The 23508-nt window shown below is 54.0% G+C and overlaps 7 protein-coding genes across 7 annotated transcripts; 5 read left to right on the forward strand and 2 right to left on the reverse strand.

The window, feature by feature from the left end:
- The first annotated feature begins 412 nt into the window (after positions 1–412).
- Positions 413–1753, forward strand: SODALDRAFT_348820 (hypothetical protein). The gene is made up of 3 exons (XM_028613389.1): positions 413–828; positions 922–1018; positions 1091–1753. The coding sequence occupies exons 1-3, from the start codon at positions 623–625 to the stop codon at positions 1532–1534; spliced, it is 747 nt and encodes a 248-aa protein (XP_028468427.1). The 5' UTR covers positions 413–622; the 3' UTR covers positions 1535–1753.
- On the reverse strand, positions 1714–4703 carry SODALDRAFT_330352 (chloride channel protein). The gene has a single exon (XM_028611179.1). It carries the CDS (start codon positions 4522–4524, stop codon positions 1972–1974), a length of 2553 nt encoding a protein of 850 aa, XP_028468428.1. The 5' UTR covers positions 4525–4703; the 3' UTR covers positions 1714–1971.
- An 882-nt stretch (positions 4704–5585) lies between these two features.
- SODALDRAFT_272239 (Metallo-dependent phosphatase) lies at positions 5586–6988 on the forward strand (the record flags this gene model as incomplete). Its single annotated transcript, XM_028607823.1, has 6 exons — positions 5586–5747; positions 5894–5935; positions 6000–6105; positions 6171–6704; positions 6775–6847; positions 6916–6988. The coding sequence occupies 6 exons, from the start codon at positions 5586–5588 to the stop codon at positions 6986–6988; spliced, it is 990 nt and encodes a 329-aa protein (XP_028468429.1).
- A 566-nt stretch (positions 6989–7554) lies between these two features.
- SODALDRAFT_100898 (hypothetical protein) lies at positions 7555–9012 on the reverse strand. The gene is made up of 2 exons (XM_028606450.1): positions 8800–9012; positions 7555–8693 (listed from the first exon to the last, which is right to left on the reverse strand). The coding sequence occupies exons 1-2, from the start codon at positions 8851–8853 to the stop codon at positions 7674–7676; spliced, it is 1074 nt and encodes a 357-aa protein (XP_028468430.1). The 5' UTR covers positions 8854–9012; the 3' UTR covers positions 7555–7673.
- Positions 9013–11897: 2885 nt separating this feature from the next.
- Positions 11898–13719, forward strand: SODALDRAFT_272109 (SH3 domain-containing protein; the record flags this gene model as incomplete). Its single annotated transcript, XM_028607811.1, has 3 exons — positions 11898–12124; positions 12179–12341; positions 12397–13719. 3 exons carry the CDS (start codon positions 11898–11900, stop codon positions 13717–13719), a joined length of 1713 nt encoding a protein of 570 aa, XP_028468431.1.
- Positions 13720–14714: 995 nt separating this feature from the next.
- Positions 14715–20014, forward strand: SODALDRAFT_306985 (phosphoinositide 3-kinase regulatory subunit 4). Its single transcript, XM_028609052.1, has 3 exons — positions 14715–14813; positions 14886–15242; positions 15320–20014. The coding sequence occupies exons 2-3, from the start codon at positions 15029–15031 to the stop codon at positions 19720–19722; spliced, it is 4617 nt and encodes a 1538-aa protein (XP_028468432.1). The 5' UTR covers positions 14715–14813; positions 14886–15028; the 3' UTR covers positions 19723–20014.
- Positions 20015–20348: 334 nt separating this feature from the next.
- SODALDRAFT_270268 (CTP synthase) lies at positions 20349–23115 on the forward strand (the record flags this gene model as incomplete). The annotated part of the gene is made up of 11 exons (XM_028607710.1): positions 20349–20401; positions 20668–20728; positions 20793–20848; positions 20901–20935; positions 20992–21022; positions 21080–21146; positions 21217–21371; positions 21599–21785; positions 21845–22548; positions 22628–22873; positions 22953–23115. 11 exons carry the CDS (start codon positions 20349–20351, stop codon positions 23113–23115), a joined length of 1758 nt encoding a protein of 585 aa, XP_028468433.1.
- Between the last annotated feature and the right edge of the window lie 393 nt (positions 23116–23508).

The following is a 23508-nucleotide window of genomic DNA, read 5'->3' on the forward strand; positions in this document are numbered from 1 at the left end:
ATTCAGACGCAAATCTTGGTGGCTTCATGGACGTTTAGTGTAGTTGACACAGCTTGGTACCGCCCATTGACGTTGTCGTGCTCTCCACAAATGGAACTCGCTTCTTATCTTATCATTATCTTATCAGACCAAGTGCTCATACGCTGGAAGGCAAGCCTACCTAAGGTACGAACCTTTCGGGTTACCCATCAATGGGCTTGGCACTGAATCCGTACCTATTCGTACCAAAGTATTATATGTAGTGTACCTGCCTAGGTACGTTAGTGCTGTTGTACTGTACAGTGTTCATTGACTGTCTCTCGTAGGGGTCCACTTCGGTCTGAACTCGAGACTGGACCCACCCAGGACAGGAAAGGAAAGTACTCCGTACGCGTAAGAGTGAACCTTCACTTGAGATGGAACAGCGACGTCCTGCCAATTAGTAGTACGAATAGACACTCTTCTTCTCTGTGTTTACTCTCCACTTCACGTCTGGCCCTGGGGCATTAATCCGTCTTGGTCTTCCTTGTCCATTTCGGCTTACGAGAAGCTGGGGGAAATACATTGATACGACACGAATCACCTCAACCGCCAGACTGCCATCCCATGTTCCTCAGCACTTAACAGACTCAGTGTCCCGCCAATGGTTCGCCAAAGACACAAGACTCACCTCCAATCCAAGACACAGACGCCAACTGGTCTTTCCGAAACTACATCTCCGACTGCAAGTAACCAGTGTTTCGACAACTCCGGGATCAATAAGATGAGCTGGGCTACCCAGAACAAGTGGATCATCCTCGCCATTGCGAGTGGTGCCTGCGCTGCATTCAACGGCGTCTTTGCTAAGCTGTAGGTTCCCGTCTCACCGAAAATACCTGTCCCTTACCTTCACGGCTCTTGTTTGCCTGCTTGCCGATGTGACTGACCCATTACAATTCCCAGGACAACCACGGAACTCACCACATCTATCTCACGGAGTCTCTCCACGTTCCTCCACTTATCAAGCGTTGAAGGAGCCTTTGAAGTCGTTCTCCGAGGAGTAAGCCCATCTTACCATTCCCTGGTTCATACACACAGTCTTTCCCGTTTTGACTACTAATCCGTTCCCCAGGCTTTCTTCGGTCTTAATCTGCTTTTCAACGGCGTCATGTGGACCTTATTCACCCAAGCACTGGCCAAGGGAAGCTCCACCACTCAGGTCTCTATCATCAACACATCCTCCAACTTCGTCCTCACTGCTTTCCTCGGGCTAGTCATCTTCTCCGAATCCCTTCCCCCACTGTGGTGGCTGGGGGCCACGCTCCTCGTCGCCGGCAACGTCATCGTCGGCCGGAAGGACGAGACGGGGGATTCCGAGACTAATGCTGACGGCGCTGCTAACTTATACGACCCCGTACCGCAGCAGAGGCCTGATTTGTTCAATGATGAAGATGATGATGATGATGTCCGTGGTGGAGCCAAGCCGGCTCGCCAGGGCGTCGATGAGGACATCATCGATTTGGGGGATTTGACTGGGCCCGAGACTAGCAATGGAGATGGCGCGGAGAGGAGGTGACAGACCATATCTGTTGTGGATGCACCGACTTTGGACATAGAAATTATAGCCCACGAGGCTTCTGTGGCAGATAACTGACAACACTAGATACGGAGTAATTATAGTATATATGTGTGGCTTAGACCAATTTCCTAGGCAGTCCAGACATGGATGAGCAAAACAGCTGTTCTGATTTGCTCCTCGTCTATGTTGGTCGTTTACAACGATCAGAAATCTCCCACTTAAAGTTCTCGCGAAAATTCACAGGCAAGTTATAGGGCATGCTAGGGTCACGAAATCCCGAGCAATGGCACAGTGCCCATCTATGGACATCATATATTGAATTCTATACCCAACTTGAGTACCATACCCGTTATTCCAAGACGCCAATCCCTGAGAGGGCAGTAAAAAGTTACGTTCACAAAACCCGAAATTCAGATCACCCACCAAGATACACATCAACGGCTCTCTAGCTCGAGAGCTCCCCCGTCGTCATCTTCATCCTCATCACCATCCATGATCTGTGTTCCTTGTCGGTTACCGGGTGTCCAGCCGGACCTCCTGGGCTCATCGAACGAACTCAGACGTATCCGACCGCCTGATGCGCTCGACACCTTGTCCGACACCCAGCCGACCGCCTTGCGCATGACGCCCCACAGCTTCTCCTGGGCTTCGAGAACCTGGTGGTCGTCACGCGGGTGTTCCGCCGCCTCCACCTTGAACTGGTACTTAAGACAGTCCTTCACGGTGACGAGGCCGATGAGTTTTCCGTGGTACTCGATGAGGATGACGCGAGGTCCTATCTTGCGGAACAACTCCATCGTCGTCTCGAGCGGTAGGCGCGGGTGGACCGTCACGGGCGTAGAGTCGACGTATCGGCTCAAGTCAATCGATGTCGATGGCACGGCGTCGTCATTCAACGAGACGGCCGGTGCTACGAGTCCTGTAGTGCTCTGGGATTGGAGCAGCGAAAAGGTACAGCGGACCCGAGGATCAACTGTGTTTTCTCGCTTGGCACGGTCCACTGCATACTGTAGTTCCGTCCGGCCAATGTAGCCGACTAGCATCTTGGAGTTGGCGTCTTCAATGATGGGGAAGCCCTGATACTTGTGACGGGATAGAAGACCCTCCACTTCCCCCAAGGCGACCCCGCTTACAGGCAGGGAAACCACTTCCCCCTTCATGACGTGGGAAACAGCGACGCCAAAGTTGTGATCCTCCTTGTTGTCCAGGTATGGGAACCCACTGAACCAGATCATGCGGTCGGCGATGCCTCCTCTGCCGAAGAGATCGCTGACAGCCTTCGTAACGCCGACAACGATCATAGTCGGGAGGATATACGTGAGCGCGCCCGTAAGCTCGAACATGATGACGACCACGGAAACGGTGATGTGCATGATTCCACTCAAAGCGGCTCCTGCGCCCAGGAAGGCATACGTGCCTGGAGTGATACAAGGCTCATCTGGTTTGCAGGCAGAGAAAAAGACGCTCTGGGGGTTGGCCTCGTGAATGGCTTCGACGACCATACCCATAGCACGCCCGAAGGATGCCCCGATGGCCATAGAGGGAACAAAGATCCCAGCCGGCACTTTGCATCCATACGAAATGATGACCAAGAAGATCCTCAGGACGGTTGCTATCGTCAGAAGTAAGACGTTCCACCACCTCCTGCCAGGAGCACATAGGCCGTGATAGTCCTCTGAACCGTCGCATTCGAGGAACAACAGCTCCATGCTCTCCGTCATGTCGATTCGAAGGAAGATGTTGGGGTAACAGATGATACCCGTGAAAAGGGCCAGAAGGGTGGCCTCCACAATGGGGTACTGGGAGAAATATCTCTTCCTGAACGCTTGATAGCGCAAATTCCACTTCATGACAAAGGCGCCGTAGAGTCCGCCGAAGATGCCCAAGATGATGTAGAAGAACGTTTCGAAAAAGTGCCAGTCGCGATCATAGCTGACCTGAAACATGACAACCTGGCCGGTCCTGAACGGATTCATGGCGGCGAGAATGGCGGTCGCCACCAAGGCGCAGAAATAGCTCCTCCACATGGTCTTCAGAGGGAAGTAACTAGACATCTCTTCGAGAGAGAAGAGCACGCCGCCGATAGGGCTGCCAAAGGCGACAGCTACGCCCGCGGCAGCACAGGCGCTCAGGATTTCGCGCATCTTGGAAGCATTGCGTCGATACTTGCTGAAGAGCCTCGAGATGACGTTGCCCGTACAGACGGCGTAGTGTACGCTCGGCCCCTCCTTGCCGACCGAAAGGCCGGAGGCGATGGCCAAGGGCAAGCAAATGGACTTGATGAGAAGCGTCCAGAAACCCAAGAAATCCTTCATGACAAACCCGGCGATGATGCACTTGATCTCGGAGATGCCAGACCCGGCAGCGTAAGGGGCGAAGGACTTGACCAAGGATGCCGACGTGAAGGCGAAGAAAGCACCGACGACGATGTAGAAGAAGTAGTTGAACGGCTCGAAGCCGGTCCAGCGGTGCCAGGCCGAACAACCGTTGTCCTCTCCCCAACAGCAGAATTTCTCGTTGAGGTAGAAGGCAGTGGTGCAGTATCCTATCTTGACGTCGGCGAGCCATTCGGTGACGATGTTCAGAAAGGCCGCGTTGAGACCAATGGCGATTCCAATGAGAGTGACGACAAGCCAGCCCTGGGCGGCATCGTAAGACTCCCAGAGACGATACCGCCAGCCCGGCGGCCCTTTGTCGATCAGGCCCGCTTTGCGCCTGCGACGGGATTTCCTCCGGGCTTGCTCTCGCGCAGCATCTTGCACCCAGTCTATGGTGGTGAAGTCTTCATATCTCTTGATCTCGGCAATCTCCTCTTCAATCTGCTGCTCTTGTGCTGGCGCTGTATTCCCGGCATTATTGCCCTCCTCGATAGTTGAGACTGCGAAGGAGAGTCTGGAGGTGATGGATGACGGACGGCGTTCGAAATTCGGATGTAGGTGCGAGCTCAGGTTCGGAGACGGCGGGAAGGGAAGGTTTTGGGACGTCATGGCCTCGGACTGGCGAGCATGTTCGCAAGCGGTTCGTTAGTCGGAGGTGGAGGAAATGGACAACTGAGCGTCGCCCCTTCGAATTCAACGTGGTTATTCGTGAAGAGGAAAGAGGTCCTCCCCAGAACCTACCTAGAATGCGGAAGCTCCCTTCAGGTAATGCTGGCCAGATAGGAGAGTACTCGCTCCTTGTACTCCGGCAATAATTAGGTGGATGTCGTACTCTAACAGTACGCCGAGATGTTCGGAAGGTTATCGCTCTTATCGCAGCCTATGATGGAATTCGTACCAACTACGACTTACCCGCCTATTGACGACTGTAGGTGCATGTATCTATACTCCGTACCTGTACGTTGTTTCTTCATGGCCAAAATATACCTAAGGTACCTAGGTAGGTACCTACATCCAAGTGTCACACATGCTTTGCTCATCGTCTCAACCAAGAAACCGAAATACGAAGTAGAAGCAGCCCAACCGACGTCAAGCACAACACAATCCGCAACAACCTTGACCTGGTTACCGCCAGAATTTCTGCATACATAACGCCGTACTCAGTACACGTAGAAGCGCATCCCCGCAACGTGTTGCCGGCTTTGTCTCCCCGGCGCCTAAGCAATATCACTCGTCTGTACTTTCTTCGTACCACTTGAGGTACTCACCTGAAGTACCTTACCTGACTTAATTAAAGGTCGTCAAATTAGAGGGCCCACAACCCCCCATAAGCTACCTCCCCCACTGTAATTTCTTGCCCCACGCATCACGATTCCTGCCTCCCCCTTTGGTTCTGTGCTTCTCCTCCCACAGCCTCACCCTGCCGCTATCTCGCGACAGGGCACGTCATTTCAACTCGATCACCACCTATTACCGGCTCGACGACGAAAAGGAAACAAAGCAAAGAGAATAAAAGAACAGGAAGAGGACATACGAACGAACTAGCGATATTCACGAGTTTACGACCCCCGCCATTGACGACAGAAACGACGACTATTCGACTCTTCAGCTGATCTTATTTTCTTCGCACCGCATCCACTTCATCCGTCTCCTAAATCATCAACGGCAAAATGGATACGAACATGGAGGACGTTGGACGCGTCCCCGCCGATGTCTCTCCTGTTCAGGCGAACCTTGAGCCCACAACGATTCCCACCGTCGATGGATGGATTGAGAGCCTCATGAACTGCAAGCAGTTGGCCGAATCGGATGTCCAGAGACTCTGTGAGAAGGTTCGTCATGCGCGTCGTTCACCGACTACCCGACCCGCCAACTGCTTGTTTCCTGTTTCCCTTCGAATGCAACTCCTCCCTCAGCCAGCGCCTCGCATGGCCCGTGATTAGAATTTTACCGCTGGACTAACGTGTATTTCATACAGGCGCGGGAAGTTCTACAAGAAGAATCCAACGTTCAACCAGTGGTAAGTTCATAATTTTTCCAGTGCGCTGGGTCTTCGCCAGAGGTAACTGACCCCGCCTTTCCAGAAATGTCCTGTTACCGTCTGCGGCGACATCCACGGCCAATTCCACGACCTTATGGAGCTCTTTAAGATTGGCGGCCCAAACCCAGACACCAACTATCTCTTCATGGGTACGGCCTTGGTGTCCCGGACCTCCCTCGTAGTATTTCGTGCCCATGCTGATGCGAAGAACTAGGTGACTACGTCGATCGCGGTTACTACTCTGTCGAGACAGTCACTCTCCTCGTCGCCCTCAAAATCCGTTATCCTTCACGCATCACCATCCTCCGCGGTAATCACGAGTCGCGCCAGATCACCCAAGTGTACGGCTTCTACGACGAGTGCCTCCGCAAGTACGGCAACGCCAATGTTTGGAAGTCTTTCACCGACCTCTTCGACTACCTCCCCCTTACCGCCCTCATCGACAATCAGATCTTCTGCCTTCACGGCGGCCTCTCTCCCAGCATCGATACCCTCGACAACATCCGGGCCCTCGACAGAATCCAGGAGGTCCCGCATGAGGGACCCATGTGCGATCTTCTCTGGTCCGACCCGGACGACCGCTGCGGCTGGGGGATATCGCCCCGTGGCGCCGGATACACTTTCGGCCAGGACATCTCCGAAGCCTTTAACCACAACAACGGCCTGACCCTGATTGCGCGTGCGCATCAGCTCGTCATGGAGGGTTACAACTGGTCTCAAGACAGGAACGTCGTGACCATTTTCTCGGGTACGCGCCTTCTCCACTTCTCTCCCATTTACTTCACGTTTGCGGTAACCCGTGTCTGACCATCTCCCAGCGCCGAACTACTGTTACCGGTGTGGTAATCAAGCCGCGATTATGGAGATTGATGAACATCTGAAATATACTTTGTGGGTTGGCCCTACCTTATGGCAGCTTCCTATTTTCCGCATTCCTTGCTAACTTATGTGTTCCTCAGCTTGCAATTCGACCCTTGCCCTCGGGCCGGTGAACCCATGGTGTCGAGGCGCACACCCGACTACTTCCTCTAATCCAACGTCCTCGCCTCCATACCCACTCGGCCACTTGGGCTGCGGGCATCGGGTTTCGCCCTCACCTGCGGACGGGGGGAAGCTTCAAATGGGTCCGAAGGCGGGCCTGCTGCATGATCATCATTTATACAATGAGGAGAAGGGTTGTTCGACTTGTAGGGCTCGTCTCAAGTATCAATGGCTGTACGGCCGAAGCGCTCTTTTCTTTGTTTCCCTGCCTATGGCGCCAGCATTGTGGACGACGGGAAACTTGGTTGAGATCCTGTTCAAGTGCAACCTTGACAGAGGAATCCCGGCGCGCCCCTCTGAACGTCCAAATGAAGACTTTCTTATCCATTCTGCTGCTGGGCATTGCCTTAGATACTCGTTTAGCCATAGACGGTCGGTTGCGGGCCAGGTTAAAAAAAAAGCAGACGTGTCGATTGTAATGAGCATATCAGGGTTATGATTCCCCACCCTTCCATGGAACCATGTAGTCAAGCGTGTATACATTACACCGCCTACCAAAGATTAATCAGGTAGACGTATGAGGGAGAATGCTGACAGCGGTGTCTATCTTTGCTAATGAGGCAACGCCTGCTAAATTGTATGATCAAGACAAGATGTAGGGGAGAGGCCGTGCGTGGGAAATATATATACAAGAGAGGAGCGTTTCCAACTTCTGTCTATGGGAACCAAAACCCATCTACACGTCCTGACCCGCGGCAGTGCTCTTCCCTTGCACGTCAGTTTCGCCACCAGGTGTCTCCTCACGGTCCGACATGCTCTCTTCGAGACGGTTCTTCTCGTCAGTCTCGACGGGGATCTGGAACCGCCGGTCAAACCGTACCAGTAGATAGAGGAGCATGACAAGAATCTCGATCACGAAGTTGAAGCAGTAGAATGCCGGCCTGCCGTGGTACCATGCCGGGTCGGACAACGACCGGCCGGGACTGAAGATCATGACGGCGCGGATGGCAGCGCCCACCGTAAGCAGAAGGGAGGAGGTGAGCAGGACGAGGGCGCTGGTGCGGACCGAACCGCTGTATGATCCCGGATGACGCACCCTCGTGAGGAGACCCCCGGTCTTCGCCGCCGTGGGTTGTAAACCGCTGCCACTGTGGGTCGAGGACGAGCTGAGAAGAGCGACGGCCAGACTGGGCGGGGTGGGGATGAAAGCGAGGACGGTGAATACGACGACGGCCACGCGTTGGACGGTCAGGCAGTCGCTGCGCACCTTGGGGTCCATGGTGAAGAAGGTGAGGATGATGACGTTGATGACGGCGATGAGCGTGATGGGCAGCAGAGGGATGGGCATGAGGAAAGGAAGCGTGGAGATGCGACGACGCCAGCCGGTAGCGCTGCGGCGGGGGCCGAAGAAGGAGCGCATGAGACGAGGTCCTAGGAGGAGGTTGAGGATGATCAGGACGATGACGCCGGCGTTGGACAGGACGGTGGCGGCTATGGCGAGATTCACATCGTCTTGGTGGACCGCATAGGCTATGCGGAGGGACAGGTCTAGGGTTCGTAGGACGGCGATGATGACGAAGAGAGCGGCGGGGGTGAAGGGCGTTCCTCGGCGCTTGTTGCTGCGGATGATACGGACGGCGATGACCGCCAGGGAGACGTATAAGACGATCAGGACAGCGGAGACAGGGATGTCCGTCGTCGTGCTGGGGACGAGGCCCGGAAGAGCGCCTTGAGGCGTATAGGGAGGCGGCCCGTACTGATATGGACCAAATTAGACATCGTGGTTGTTATCGAGGCGGGTACTGGTGCCATGTACCTTATGAAGAGATGGAACCTTGGAAGCGAGCTTTGGCGGTACGTACCTGGCGGGCATTGTCAATACCCGGGACCGAACTTGGGGGTACTCCTGATGACATCTTGTATCTTCCACTCCGTTGTACTGGTTGATAGCACCGGTAGCAGGGGGCGAGAGGCAAGTTGGTCTTATAGTCTAGGTGAGTAAAGGTTTGTTGTCGTTAAGAAGAGGCAGATCTCTCAGACCACCACCTACGTATCCCAGGCCGTCTAACAAGTAAAATAAGAGATTCAGAATACGTCAGTCGGCAAGGCCACAACTCGGATTGGATGCTGATACCGACTTTTCTGATATCAAAAGTTTCCGCGATACCGCACCAACAGGTATGACCGGAGAGTTTAAGAATAAAATAAGCACCGAGCTTCGTCGGGCCTTCGCGGTCACAAGCGGACATAAGGGGACACCTTTCTCCGCGACAATAAAACGACAACCCATTCAGCCCTGCCACGTGGTATGGGAACAGTTTTCGGCCCCCAATTCTCACCCGCTATGAAATATGGAAGCCTGTTTGCGTGAAGTTCTAATCCGTAAACTAGCGAGTTGGGTGATGTCGGAGGAAGAACGTCGGAGGTCGGGGGTCCACACGCTTCATTTGCACGGATTTCGGGGTTTGTCGCCCCCGACCCCTCCCGTTTTGCTTATGTCACGACGTAAGCCAACTTCGTATAATTGACAATTTTAAGGGCCAAAATCGCCGATCCCTCCAGCTTCTTGATGGTGTTATCGACATTGGTTGGTGCTGGTAAGCGGAGAGATATTGGGTCGAGCGACTCGCTTGAGTTGCAGAGAAAACCATTGCGTTCGATATTGGACGACGTGGAAGAGTTCAAGGGGGGGGGGGGGGGGGGGGGGGGGGGGACTGGAGACGGACATGCTTCTTGCATGCTGTCTGTTTCTCGCCGTAAGGATGGCGATGAATGGATGTCTTGTGAGGGTCATTTCATCGTGTTGATGCAAGAGAAATCAAGTCGTGCATTTGGGACTGCGACTTCTGGACCTCGTCAAGCAATTCCTACACGCCTCTTTCTTTATCAACAAAGAGGAGGAAACTGAATCGCTACCGGCATCTGTGAATACGTCGCTTACCCAGTAAGTCCTCGAAGTGGTATACCAATGACATTTGGTGTCGTCGAACCCTTCGACTTCCCACGCTCGACCTGTGGTGTATTAATTATGTCTTCGTATATATCCGTCCTTCGCCGAGGCCTGTTATCAGTTGTCAGTTAGGACGAATAGGAATATTTTCGGGGGACCGCTCGCCCGAACGTTACCGTGTAATATTTCGGACGAGACAGGCCCGCCCGCAGGAAGCCAACCAAACAGGGGCTGGCCCAGAGGCGCAATTTTAAACTCGCCTTGGCTTGTCAGACTTTGGGTCTCGTCTCGTCTCTCCTTTTAGCCACCGTTTGTTTGATCTACGAATAATTACCCGTAATAATCGTTTCGAATCCGTCTTCTGCATTTTTTCTGGTTGTCTTGGAAGACCTGTCCGGAGTAAACTGCTGTCCCTAGACCGAGTCTACTGGAATAGGGTAGGTCGTTCCCTCTTGCCAGAAGGCGTACGTACATGAATACTCTCCGTCCGTAGGTAGCCGTACATAAGGCACTCCGTAGATACCTAGATACCCTCAACTTTTTTGAGCAGTCGTCTTGCTAAAAATTCAGGTACCAAGTAAATTACAACGTACTCTGTACTCAATGAGGGGCAAGTTTGATGAAGGAATATGGATGGAGCCTCGCTACCCCAGTCTCCATACAAACGTAAGGTACCTTACCTTGGCCATCGGCCCGGCTGTAATCCGTACCTTATTTTTGTCCCTGTTGTGTACCATACCTACCTTAAGGTATGCGTGCCTCCAGGCTACACGTGGACTTGGAGGACTGGGAGAGAAAATACACGCACAATGTTCGTACCTGCAGCCGCCGTTGAGTACGTAATTAACCACTGCTCCTCAATAGGCAAGTGGAGGCCCGAGCGGCCCACCCCCTGCAGCGGTGTACCATTCAACGCCCAATCAACGGTCTGCGGAGAAACAGCATCCTGATCCAATTCGCCAGTGACTCCAAAACCCCCTTAAACGGAGTGCGGAAGGTGTCGCCTGTGTGATGCAGCCGTCCGCTCAGCTTCTCTTCGTCCGAGCTCCCTCTCTCTCTTGTTTGGTTTCTCTCCCCGGTAATTTTGGCATTTCGCTCCTTTTCTGTTTCTCTCTTTCCCACCCGTGTGTGTGTATGCAGGAACAAAGCAAGAGTGTGTGACAACACGCGAGGTTTGGAGCTTGAGAGAGGTAGCGACAACTGACGTCTCTCTCTCACGTCAATTTAACTCCTCCTCCAACCCGCACGTCTCCTGTCGTTCAGGCCATTGGGTCTATCACGACCTTCGGAAATTCCCTCCTGAGCGCCCAACATTCGCACCCTATCACGAGTCCGACCAACAACGCCTTGATCGGTGCGCCTTTAGTTTCGACACGCTCATTTGCCGTCCATTTTACGCTTTTGCTTTCCTTCTTTTGAATGGTACCTTATAATTAATAGTGGCCGACTACCTTCGCCTTGTTGAGCGCTTTGGGGGTAGCCAACTCGGGCACGCGTTCCACGTCAACATTACGCCGGCCCTACCGCCATCTCGCCAGCATCGAGGTTCTTTACATTTAATATATGTCACTGCGCTTTGTTTTTGTCGACCTCCGTTCTTTCTGAAACGATATTTTTCTTTACCTAGTCAACAAGGTTTGTACCTTTCTCATTCCCCTCGCGCTTGCCGTCTCAACAGCATCCTCGTTTGCGGACGCACCACTTTATAATTTCTTCATGGAGACACAGCTGCGCTGGCCCTCTTCCCTTCGTCCGTTGCATTGGATCCTCGAGTCTTCTCCACTGGTTAGGCTAACCACCTATTGTGCCTTTAGTTGCAACGATCTCATTTCCCTTTTCCCTGCAATATTGGTGGAACAATCTAATTTATCGCCGCCGACCGCCAAACACCATCAGGACACACTCTTCCCCCTTGTGGAAATGCGGTCGCCGGAGCGAGGACGAGCTACCTCGTCTAGATCCACCGTTGCTTTAGCCCAACCGCCGAAGCGACATCCGAAGTTGGCGCTCATGAGAGGCGTTCTATTATCAGCCCTTTCCGTGCCGGCCATCGTCTCAGCCCAAAGCCATTGCATATCTTTGGAAGGATCAACAGCTTGCCCTGCCTTTCAATCAGCAGCCATCTCCACTGGCGATTTTTTGCCTGACTTGTTTCCTTTTCTACGCTTTGTCTCAAATCGAGAGTCGTTCGACCGAGAACTACTGTCGTATATCCAGACAACTTATGTACGCAACAAGTGAGTGACGCTGCCACGACCTCTTGTCAAGTATCCGTGCTAAGATATGAGCAGATTCGAGCTTTCATTCGGCTGTGGTCGTATTGATCTCAGAAGCACTGATGAGTATTACGCGCGTTTCGCGACTACCGTTCTCTGCAATGCCATCATCCAAAATTCAATAGACGCCTGTAATCTTTCAGAAGAGGCGTCGCGAGCTGTCTGTGCCGATACATGCGTAAGATTATCTCTATTGCCGTGTCATGACTGTCTTCCGCTCACATCCCCGGCAGGCTTATTTTGCGCAGAGTGAAGCGCTTGTTACTGCTGATGATGAGCTTTGCGACACTCCTGGCGATGACTTGGTGGACCTGATCCGAGCCGACTTCACTAACTGCGCCCTTCCTGCGGGGTCACTAACGTCTGACCGCTGCATACAAGGCATCGCCAACGAGCCAGAGAATTGCGGCTACGGCAACAGCACGTTAGGCCTATGTTCTTACTGTGGATCGGGCGGTATCAACTCCACGGACACGTGCTGCTACAATTCGGACGCCGAGAACAGGTGCGCCGACGTGACGCTTCCAGCCATCATACCTTCGATGACATTCGAACCACCGACTCCAAGGCCTACGGCGACTGACGGCGATGACGACGATGACGACGGCGGCGTTTCTGGGCTTTCTGGCGGTCAGATTGCCGGCATCGTGATTGGCTCGATTGCCGGAGCCGCGATCCTCGCGGCGGCGGTTTTCCTGTGTTTTCTGTGCTGGCGGCGGAGGAAGAACGAGGGCAGCCAGAGTGGCAGCGTCTTTAATCAACCGGCTCCTGCTCGACAGCCGGCCGCAATGGAACAAACCAGCCGATCGTCTGCCCCTCAGAATTTCGAGGTGGTCCCTGGTGGCCGCGTTGCGCGCATGTCGGCCTTGGAAGGCAGTTCGGAACCCCCTTCACGCCATAACACTGGACTGGCTGCTGGTATTGGTGCTACCGCCGGGTACATGACTGGACGGAGGCAGGGAGAGTCCCACTCGTCGTCGGACTTTGGAAGTAGCCCCGATTCGGGAAGCAGGACTGGTGTTGGCGTTTTGCGGCCGCCGCCCAATAACATTCGAAAGAGACATGGGTCTCTTTCGAGCGGCTCGGTTTTGGCTGGCGAAGATCCCCAGTCCCCGACCAGCGCCGGCGGCATGTCGTCTCCGCAAGGCATGGCCAGCCAGCAGTCAGAACAACTTCCCTTCTTCAGGGACTACTACTCATCAGACGACATCCATCCTGGAGATAGAGTTTCCGTCCTCTGGGCTTACCAACCGCGAGCGCCTGATGAGTTTGCCCTTGAGCGCGGGGATATGCTCAAAATAGTCGGCATATGGGATGATGGCTGGGCGACAGGTGTTATGTTGGACGAGCGGGCCGACGAATGGGATGTCAGGCGACAAGCGCAACGCGACAGCGGAGTCTCCAACGCTTCGGGCAGACGCGACACGTCGCCTCCGATCAGCGGTGAGATCAAGGCATTCCCCTTGGTCTGTATATGCCGACCAGAGCATTGGCGCAAGACCATTGAGGGCGATGGCTCGACCGAGAACGGGTCCAACATCCAACCCGGCCCCTGAGAGGGACCCGGCCTCCATGTGCAACTGAGGAGCTTGGAAAACGTCTTCACCACAGCTGCCTGTCGGTCATAGGTCATTCGGCTACGGCGTGCGGGCGTTTTCGGACAGCAGTATTTGTCCTTGTCGTCGACGGCGGCTGTTCTTCATACCTTCTCCAACACACGTCGGCAAACCAACTAAGCAGCTTCCCTTTCGCTGGCGCGTACATTGCGCGTATGGGCCTCATGTGTGTAGGACCGTGGCGTAGACACACAAGTTCTTGCACACTAGGCACGAATGGCTTACGTTCTTGTCAACGATATTTTAATGCTTTTACTTCATCCTACGACCAAGCATGTGCAGCACTTCCTCTTTTCGATTCAGCGGTCCGAAGCAAGTCCGTTCATATACCCGTTTATGTGTGGTAGAAGGTGTTTGGTGTGGATGTGGGACCGGGTCTTTGGCGTGATCTTGGTAGTCTAATTACGACATATGGCAAGAGATCACCGAGGTAGAAGGGGAATCTTGGTAAGGTGGCTAGCTATGCCTACTCCGTAGCTTCTGCCTTGTGGCTATTAGAGAGGATATATCCTAGGAGATCAGAAGCTCTTAGTTAGCTTTTAGCTCACGGCCACCCCAATAGACCTAGTAACCTGTACCCTTCCCGATGTTGAGCTTTACTCCCATAGTTTCGATATCTTTGAGACTTCTGCTTCCACATTTATGTTTTGTACTTAATCGTTTTCTTGGTGATAATGTTCTTGACCATTGGACGTGCTAGTTGTGGTTCGTGATGTTTTCAGTGAGACATCCCCACTGGTATTACTCAGTACCTACCTAATTTCCTTTGTCACGGGCGCTTTTTGTAGGTTATGTCAGCATTTGGTCGATCAGTCATTGGGGCAGCTTGTAGCATCGAGCTGTGACGTCTGGTCTGGCCCACATTGTGGGTAACTTTATCAACAGCCTGGGGTGGGTCCCTTCCCTTCAGGCCTGCGTCCCTTATCGAGAGCTCTCAACAATGATCTACAGAGTACCTTAAGGTAGGCTCGAGTGTCAATAGGTAATGTGAAGTGTTATTTCAACCAGAGTGCCTTCAATCATAACACCAGGTGGTAAGTCCATATTAATTCCATACCAACCCCCCGTGACGATCGCCTAAGGTATTGACCTGTCTGTATTCAAAGCTACCTGTATATTCGAAACGTCCCACGAGGCAAACGAACGTACAACACCGACATCAAGATGATAGACTCGATCCACGCCCCCGTCACGAGCATCCTCATCAAGTAGATCTCCCCGATACACGAGTTCCATTAAGCCACCCACCATGGGTCAGGGGTTCTCCCTCGCGACTCACTACACTGGGGCGGCGAGCATCGATGTGCCGGAGCTGTCCGACCTGGTGTACGAGCAAGGTGTCGGCAATGCACGCTTCATGAAGAGTGTCCGCGCGAGGCATCACGATGGCGTCGTCTTGGTCAAGGTCCTCGTAAAGCCATATACTCCGCTGTCGTTGGACTCGTACAAGAAGAAGATATTAGGTAGGTGAAGAACGGAGTGGCACCCCACTGTACTGAGGTGTAAGAAGGGCTGACACGATGACGCTCACGCTTCGCAGAGCAGCGAAACGCCCTCGCCGAAGTGCCGAATGCGCTCCCGTTCCAGCGCATTATTGAGACCGACACAAACGGCTATCTTGTCCGACAGTTCCTCTACAACTCCTTATATGACCGTATGAGTACCCGCCCGTTCCTGGAAGACATCGAGAAGAAATGGCTGGCATTCCAACTCCTCTGCGCCCTGCGCGACTGCCACGCTCGCGACATCTACCACGGAGACATCAAGTCCGAAAATACCCTCGTTACCTCGTGGAACTGGCTGTACCTCGCCGACTTCTCCGGCCCGTTCAAGCCTGTGCTGCTGCCGGACGATAACCCCGCCGACTTCTCCTACTACTTTGATACGTCGGGCCGGCGAACATGCTACCTGGCCCCCGAGCGCTTCGTCCCTCACGAAGAGCTCCATAATAAAGATGCGAGGCTCACCTGGGCCATGGATGTGTTCAGTGCCGGCTGCGTTATTGCAGAGGTGTTCCTAGAATCGCCCATCTTCACCCTGAGCCAGCTCTACAAATATCGACGAGGCGAATACGACCCCGTGATATCTCAGATCAGCCGCATCTCCGACAGGGATGTGCGGGACATGATTTCCCACATGGTCCAGCTGGATCCGGAGAGACGATACTCTGCGGAGCAGTACCTGGACTTCTGGAAAGGCAAAGTCTTTCCAGAGTATTTCTATAGCTTCCTACACCAGTACATGGGGCTCGTCACCGACCCTTCCTCGGGCAATAATCCCGTCTCGGGCGCATCCCGGAATCTCGGCGAAGCTGACGACAGGATAGACCGCGTGTTTCTCGACTTTGACAAGATTTCGTACTTTCTTGGGTACGAGTACGAGTGTAACGTCGAGTCACGGATCAAGCCGATTGCCCCTCGATTAGGGCTCGGTCATTTTCCCGTCCGTCTCAACATCCCGAACCACGAACGCGACGTCACCGGCCGTGCGGAACCTCCCAAGAAAGATGGCACGTTGATTTTCTTAGCTCTGGTGGTCTCGTCCATCAGGAATACCGCGCGGGCCGCCTCTCGCATCCGGGCATGTGACATCTTACTCGCCTTTGCCGAAAGGATTCCGGACACCGCCAAGCTGGATCGTGTCTTGCCGTATCTGGTGCTGTTGCTTGGCGACAAGTCGGACCTCGTTGTGATAGCAGCGATCCGGTCCATCACGCAGCTTCTCCAGCTCGTCCGGACACTCTCCCCGGTGAATGCCCATGTGTTCATCGAGTACGTCTTACCCCGGTTCAATTCCCATCTGTTGACCGGTCCCCTGACGCCCAGCCCCCTCGTGAGGGCTACATATGCGTCTTGCCTGGGCAGCCTGGCGACCACCGCTACCCGGTTTTTGGAGATGGCGGCCACCATGAAGGCGACCGGTGCACTATCCGTGGCCGATCCCGAACTGGAACCCGGCGTGGAGGCCGAGGCTCTGGCGGATAACCTGTTTGACGATGCCCAGCGCGAGCTTTTTGCCATGCTCGAGCAGCACACAAAAGTCCTTATTGAGGACCCGGACGTGTCGGTTAGGCGCGCCTTCCTCACATCAGTCCCCGAGCTCTGTATTTTCTTTGGGCCGGCCGAGGCGAATGACATTCTTCTCGCGCATCTGAATACGTATCTGAACGACCGGGACTGGACATTGAAATGCGCCTTCTTCGAGACCATTGTGGGTATATCGGTACTCATCGGCAGTTTCAGCTTAGAAGAGTTCATTTTGCCGTTGATGATCCAGGCGCTGGCGGATCCGGAGGAGTTCGTGGTACAGGCTGCTCTACACTGCCTTGCGCAGTTGGCAAGCCTCGGCCTTCTCTCCAGGGCAAAGCTGTGGGAGTTGATCGATATCGTCGGACGCTTTACTATGCATCCGAATTTATGGATCCGCGACTCCGCAGCCGAGTTTCTCTCCCAGTCGACCAAGTTCCTCGGCACAGCGGACCTAATAGGCATCGTCCTTCCGCTGGTACAGCCCTACGTCAAGACTGATCAGATTCCTGCGCTTGATCTGTTGGGGGTGCTCGACGCGCTGAAGCGGCCTTTGTCCAGAGCCGTGTTTGACCAGGCACGCGTCTGGGCGCAAATGGCGGATAAAGGGGTATTCTGGAGATCCTCCCAACACCCTCGTCATGCCATATCCGGATCGCTACCTAATACAGTCGCAACACGGTCCTCTAAAGACTTGAACACAAACGTCCTCAGGCAAATACCACGGAATGAAGAGGATGAACAGTGGCTTGCAAGACTAAGAAATCTAGGACTCGGTCCTGAAGATGAGTTCAAGCTGGTCGCTCTCAGGGAGTTTATCTGGCGCACGAGTAAAATGAAGGGACGCGAGTCTACGGCTGGCGAGCCTACCGGTCTCAACGAGATGGTTTCGTTGAAAACCCTGGGCATCACACCGCAGACCATCTTCTTTTTCGACGAAGAGCCGCCTCAGCAACCTTCGGCCAGCCCGCGGTCTGACCAACAGGGGCCATACACGATCGCCGATGCTCTGTTGGATGCCTCCATGACGATTGATGACTCGGGTACAAAGAGACAATCGAGTGCCTTGAACAACTTGCGGACGCGTGTGGTTGAAGGGCGCGTGTCACGAGAAGTGTCACGCACTCGACCGATTGAACCCAAGAAACGCACACCGACGGATCAGGCCACCCTGATTGTTGGCAGCCCCGGGATGGATGGTAACGTATCGGTTCGTGACCAGCCATACTCTTCGAGAAGGACGATTCGACACCAGTCTAGCGCCCTCGGTCTACTCGACCGCAAGGATAGCAACAAAAGCGTACCCGAGACGGCCATGACCGGCGCCAATGCCTTCGGCGAGGTTGAGGGTCCCTTCTCACAGCCTCCGCAAACCAGGCCAGCAGGGGCGGACCGGTTGACCAACGGCGCGGCCCCAGGGACGAAGGTCAAAGCGAACCACTCGTACGAGGGAAATGACCCTAGCATCCTGAAGATGTTGGATACGATGTACGTGGACAATTATCCCCACGACATGATTGAATTCGGCCCCTTGGTGCCACCTATTTCCCGACGCAAGGCAGGAAAGGCCGTCGGCACGGGTATTGACGAGCCGTGGCGTCCTACGGGACGACTTGTGGCGACTTTTGCGGAGCACACTAGTTCCATCAATCGGCTCGTGGTAGCGCCGGATCACGCCTTCTTTCTGACGGGCGGCGACGACGGTGCGGTCAAGGTCTGGGACAGCGCGCGGCTTGAGAAGAACATTACGAACCGCTCGAGGCAGACGCATAAACACGGCACTGGCGCGCGAGTACTGGCCTTGTGTTTCATTGAGAGTACCCACTCCTTCATCAGCTGCGCAAACGACGGCAGCGTTCACGTCGTGAAGGTGGAGGCCGTGCCGGCGGGCGGCGTGCTACGGTATGGCAAGCTACGGCTCCTGCGCGAGTATCAGCTTCCCGAAGGCGAGTTTGCCGTCTGGTGCGAACACTTCAAGCTCGAGTCGGATTCCGTTCTGGTGCTCGCAACGAACCGTTCGAGGATCCTGGGCATCGACTTGCGCACCATGTCGCTCCTGTATGTGCTGGAGAATCCTGTCCATCACGGGACCCCGACGTGCTTCTGCATCGACCGGAAGCGGAACTGGCTATGCGTGGGCACGTCGCACGGCGTGCTGGACCTCTGGGATCTCCGGTTTCGAGTGAGATTAAGAGGCTGGGGACTTCCGGGGAAGAGTGCGATCTTCAGACTCAGCATCCATCCGTCCAAGGGGCGCGGCAAATGGGTCTGCGCAGCGGGAGGCACGGGCCAGGGAGAGGTCACGGTGTGGGACCTGGAGCGCACCACGTGCCGGGAGATCTACCGCGTCGGAGGCAGTAAGGACGGGCCGAAGGGGTACGAGCCGTGGGACGTTGACGAGGACAAGCCCGAGGGCATGCTGGGCCGATACGCTACCAACATCGAGCCGAGCGGAACGGGCAGCCCCGACCGTGGGGTGCGCGCCATGATCACGGGGACGGCGAGCACGGACGACTCGCGAGACGTCCGGCACCCCTTCATCGTAACGGGGGGTTCTGACAAGAAGCTCCGGTTCTGGGACATGTCTCGGGTCGAGAACTCGGCCGTGTACAGTGGGCTTGACCCGGACGAACCCAAGCCGACATATACGGCTTCCCATCCGACGACCAGCTTGACGGTCAATACGGAGAGGGTGCCGCGCGGAGGGCCGACGGCGCCGAATGCAGGGTCCGGCGGCTCGAAGGGCAAGGGAGTTGGCGGCAGCGGGAGGCCGTCGCGGTATACGGTTATTTCTCTGCAGCAGCAGCACCTCCTCAGGGCGCACCTGGACTCGATCACAGATGTGGCGCTGTTGGAGGTACCCTACAGCATGACCGTATCGGTAGACAGGTCAGGGGTGATTTATGTGTTTTCTTGAGGAGACGAAGCGATGGGGGACGGGGGAGAGGACGGGGGACTGGGCGCAGCTCTGAGATATGGGGTTTCATGTTACACCCTCCCTGTGTTCAAATACACGGCGTAACGCGTATTGTGCGAGCGATCTGATATAGCGACACCTAAGCGGAGTTTTATGTTGACAGGGAAGAATCCCTATTGTGTTGTGCAGGGTTGCTTATTATGACGCCGAAGGGCTGAGACGTAGGCTAATATCGCTGCCCCAGAGCTCCATCGCATAAAAATCGGATTCCCCGAGTCAGAGAACGTACTGGGTATTATATGGACTAAGGTACCTTATGTCGCTAAGGTACCTGTAGAATTCAAGAAAGTATTCTGTACTTTAAAAAAAGGTACGGTGACTCGTGATGCTTAAAACGGAAACGGCGACTCGGGAAGTTGGATTTTGATGCGCATATCTTATCTTATCAGCTTATCGGTTCCGAGAAAGAAAAAAAGTTCGAGTTCATTCGTGCATTGGTGCTGGACTTGTTCCCCCCTTACAGATTTTTTGTAATCGCACGCGGCGTCGGTGTACTCGTTCAATTCTTAATTCCTTCCAGCAACTTGTATCCCACGTCGCCTCGAGCCAAACCGTTAATTACCAAGATGCGCATTGTTCTCGTGAATGGCGGCGTCATCTCTGGCGTTGGCAAAGGTGAGTTCCATGTTCCCTGACCCCTATCGGGCATCTTGCATGGTGCTGCGGGCTGGCATGAATGAGTGTGACCGTCTCATACCCCAAATCTCATCAATCCTCAACGCGCCTTTCAGACTTTCTTGGAATCACTCTGCTGACTTGTGGATCTTGTAGGAATTATTGGTAAGGCCTTTTTCTTTTTCTTTTTTTTTTTCTTCTTCTCCTTCTTTTTTCCCTGCCTTCAGCATTGTCTTGGCAATTTTTTCTTTCTTTTTCTACTGACAATAGAAACTCTCTTACAGCCAGCAGCGCGGGGCTTCTGCTTAAGACTCTTGGCCTTCGCGTCACGGTATGACATTTCTTTCACCATTCACTCTCAATCCATGATCTCCCACTCACACTAGATTTTCCAGGCCATAAAGCTCGACCCCTATTTGAATGTGGATGCCGGTCTTCTGTCCCCACTAGAGTAGGTCTCCCTGCATTGTTTCCACATGACATTTGGCTAACAAGGCCTTCAGGCATGGAGAGTGCTTCGTTCTGGCCGATGGAGGAGGTACATCTCTCCAACATTCAATTCACGCTTTCGAACATACTACTAACACCGACTAGAGGCGGATTTGGACCTTGGCAACTATGAGAGGTATTTTCAATGGCTTTTTTGAAGACTGTAGACCACTCAGCTGACTTTAAACTCGAGATATCTTGGCATTCAGCTGAGCCGAGACAGCAACATGACCACAGGAAAGATCTACCAGCAGGTCATTGTACGATACCCTCACCACCCGCCAACGATGAATACGATCCATAGAGACTAATGCTCTTTTTCTGAAACAGCAATCCGAGAGAGTGGGCAATCCGAAGAGGCTGGGGAAAACCATCCAAATCGTCCCGGATGTAACGGATGCCATTCAGGAATGGATCGAGAGAGTGGCCAAGATCCCGGTGGATGATTCTGGCGAGGAGCCGGATGTCTGTATCGGTATGTCCTCGTAATGACCTGACAGTTTTGAATATCAATGTACTAACTTGGCATAGTTGAGTTGGTATGTTCTCCGCCCCAGTTGCATTGCCAGGACAATTCTGAAGACTAACCTCGTTCTACCTGTAGGGCGGCACAGTTGGGTAGGTATTCTCCTTGGCGATACGTCAAGACCTTTTGTCGGGACTGTTTCTTGACCAATCTAGGAGAAACATAACTGACTCTTCGCTACGTTAGTGATCTTGAATCTGGTCCGTTCATGGAGGCCCTGGTGCAGCTGAGGCACAAGCTTCAACGAGATCCAAACCACGAATTCATGAGCATTGCGGTGTCGTACTGCCCTGTGATCAATGGCGAGGAGAAGACCAAGCCCACGCAGAACGCTATCAGGCAAATGCGAAGTGCTGGTTTGTTCCCTGACGTGGTAGGCGTTTCCAAAATTCACGCTGTGGCCCGAATGAAATCCTCTAATTGTATTACCAGATTGCTTGCCGTTGCGAGCATCCCCTCAACGCCGCCACCATCTCCAAAATAGCCCGGAGTTGTCAACTCGACGACGACCAAGTCATCGGCGTCCGAAACATGGAGACCATTTACCAGGTCCCGATTCTTCTCCAAGAAGAGGGTCTGCTCAAGCTATTGCAAAAGGGCCTGGGTCTCGACAAGCCCGTCCTGTCCCCAACCATGGTCGAGAAGGGCCAGGCCCTGTGGGATTTGTGGAAGAAGACGGTCGTTCCCGAGCGGCACCTGACACCGGTCAACATCGTGTTGGTCGGCAAATACGTCGTTCTGGATGACGCCTACCTCAGTGTCCGCAAGTCACTCGAGCATTCGGCCATGCGATGCAAACGGAAGCTGAACCTCGTCTCTGTCGATGCCGAACACCTCGAGCACGAAATGCAACAGAAGGACCCGATCAAGTACCACGCCGCCTGGAAGGCCATTTGCGATGCCGAAGGAATCATCGTCCCCGGCGGCTTTGGCGAAAGAGGGACCGAGGGCATGGTGGAAGTCATCAAGTGGGCCCGAGAGCGAAAGATCCCATTCCTCGGTATCTGCTTGGGCTTGCAGGTGGCCGTCATGGAGTACGCCCGTAATGTGTTGGCACTCAGGGGCGCCACGTCCGAAGAATTCTCTGCGCAAGCAGAGCACCGGGTTGTCGTTTTCATGCCGGAGGTATCCAAGGAGTAAGTCGTCTTCGTTCCTTACCTATCTACTATTAAGGCGCGACGATAGGACGCCGCTAACATAGGACTCAAAAAAAAGGCAAATGGGCGGCACCATGAGACTCGGCGCTCGGACATCCCACTTCAAACCCGGCACCGAATGGAGCAAGCTCCGGGCCATGTACGGAGGCGCGGACGTTATCGAGGAGCGCCATCGACATCGCTACGAGGTGAACCCAGAGTACATTGAGCAGTTCGAGAAGGGCGGACTTGCCGTCACCTCCCTCGACGACCAGGGCGTGCGAGTCGAGTCCGTTGAAATCCAGGATCACCCTTTCTTTGTCGGGTAAGCAACACAAGGCGATGGGTTGGAGGAACTCTTGGACGAAACACAACACAAAACAGATGCTAACTTGATTGATCAGAGTACAAGCCCATCCCGAATTCACCAGCAAGGTCCTGAATCCTTCTCCCCCCTTGCTTGGCCTTGTGGCGGCAAGTGCGGGATGCCTCGACCAGATGATTGAGGCAGCCCGTGAGTGGAAGGAAGGTCTCGCGAACGGAACTGGTGAAGCCGCCCATTTCTGAGGTGGTGGAGGGGTTGGTTGGCTGCGCATTATTATAAAGAACTGGACGAGTCCCTGATTAGATCCATGGCCTATGGTGCAGAGACGTCGAGAAGAAGCGGGAAGAGGTCCTGCCTTTTGAGGAGCACGTAGCACTATTGAGACAATCATGCTTTATGGACTAGGTATTTTCGGCTGGCGTTGTTGGGCTGCATAGAATGTAGAAAAATCACTGGGATTAAAGACAGGGCAAGGCAGCATCCGGGACCGGAACGGCGGGGAGGGACCTGGAGTAGGCAGCTACTCAGGAGTTATCTCCCAACACCTCGCCCATCCTTTCTTCCCTTCCTCGCGACGCGTCTCAATTTTCTCGGCAAGAAGCGATCACGCCCCTGGTACCCAGTCTCCCCCAAAT

This window comes from Sodiomyces alkalinus (genome assembly GCF_003711515.1).
Source record: "Sodiomyces alkalinus F11 unplaced genomic scaffold SODALscaffold_2, whole genome shotgun sequence".
NCBI lineage: Eukaryota > Fungi > Ascomycota > Sordariomycetes > Glomerellales > Plectosphaerellaceae > Sodiomyces > Sodiomyces alkalinus.

Excerpts from the sequence above, each read along its gene's own strand:
- SODALDRAFT_348820 (XM_028613389.1), top strand. The coding sequence starts at position 623 with ATGGTTCGCCAAAGACACAAGACTCACCTCCAATCCAAGACACAGACG. Across the intron at positions 829-921 it reads AACGGCGTCTTTGCTAAGCT|GACAACCACGGAACTCACCA; the intron begins GTAGGTTCCCGT and ends TACAATTCCCAG. Across the intron at positions 1,019-1,090 it reads TTGAAGTCGTTCTCCGAGGA|GCTTTCTTCGGTCTTAATCT; the intron begins GTAAGCCCATCT and ends TCCGTTCCCCAG.
- SODALDRAFT_330352 (XM_028611179.1), bottom strand. The coding sequence starts at position 4,524 with ATGACGTCCCAAAACCTTCCCTTCCCGCCGTCTCCGAACCTGAGCTCG.
- SODALDRAFT_100898 (XM_028606450.1), bottom strand. The coding sequence starts at position 8,853 with ATGTCATCAGGAGTACCCCCAAGTTCGGTCCCGGGTATTGACAATGCC. Across the intron at positions 8,694-8,799 it reads GTATTGACAATGCCCGCCAG|TACGGGCCGCCTCCCTATAC; the intron begins GTACGTACCGCC and ends GGTCCATATCAG.
- SODALDRAFT_306985 (XM_028609052.1), top strand. The coding sequence starts at position 15,029 with ATGGGTCAGGGGTTCTCCCTCGCGACTCACTACACTGGGGCGGCGAGC. Across the intron at positions 15,243-15,319 it reads GTACAAGAAGAAGATATTAG|AGCAGCGAAACGCCCTCGCC; the intron begins GTAGGTGAAGAA and ends CACGCTTCGCAG.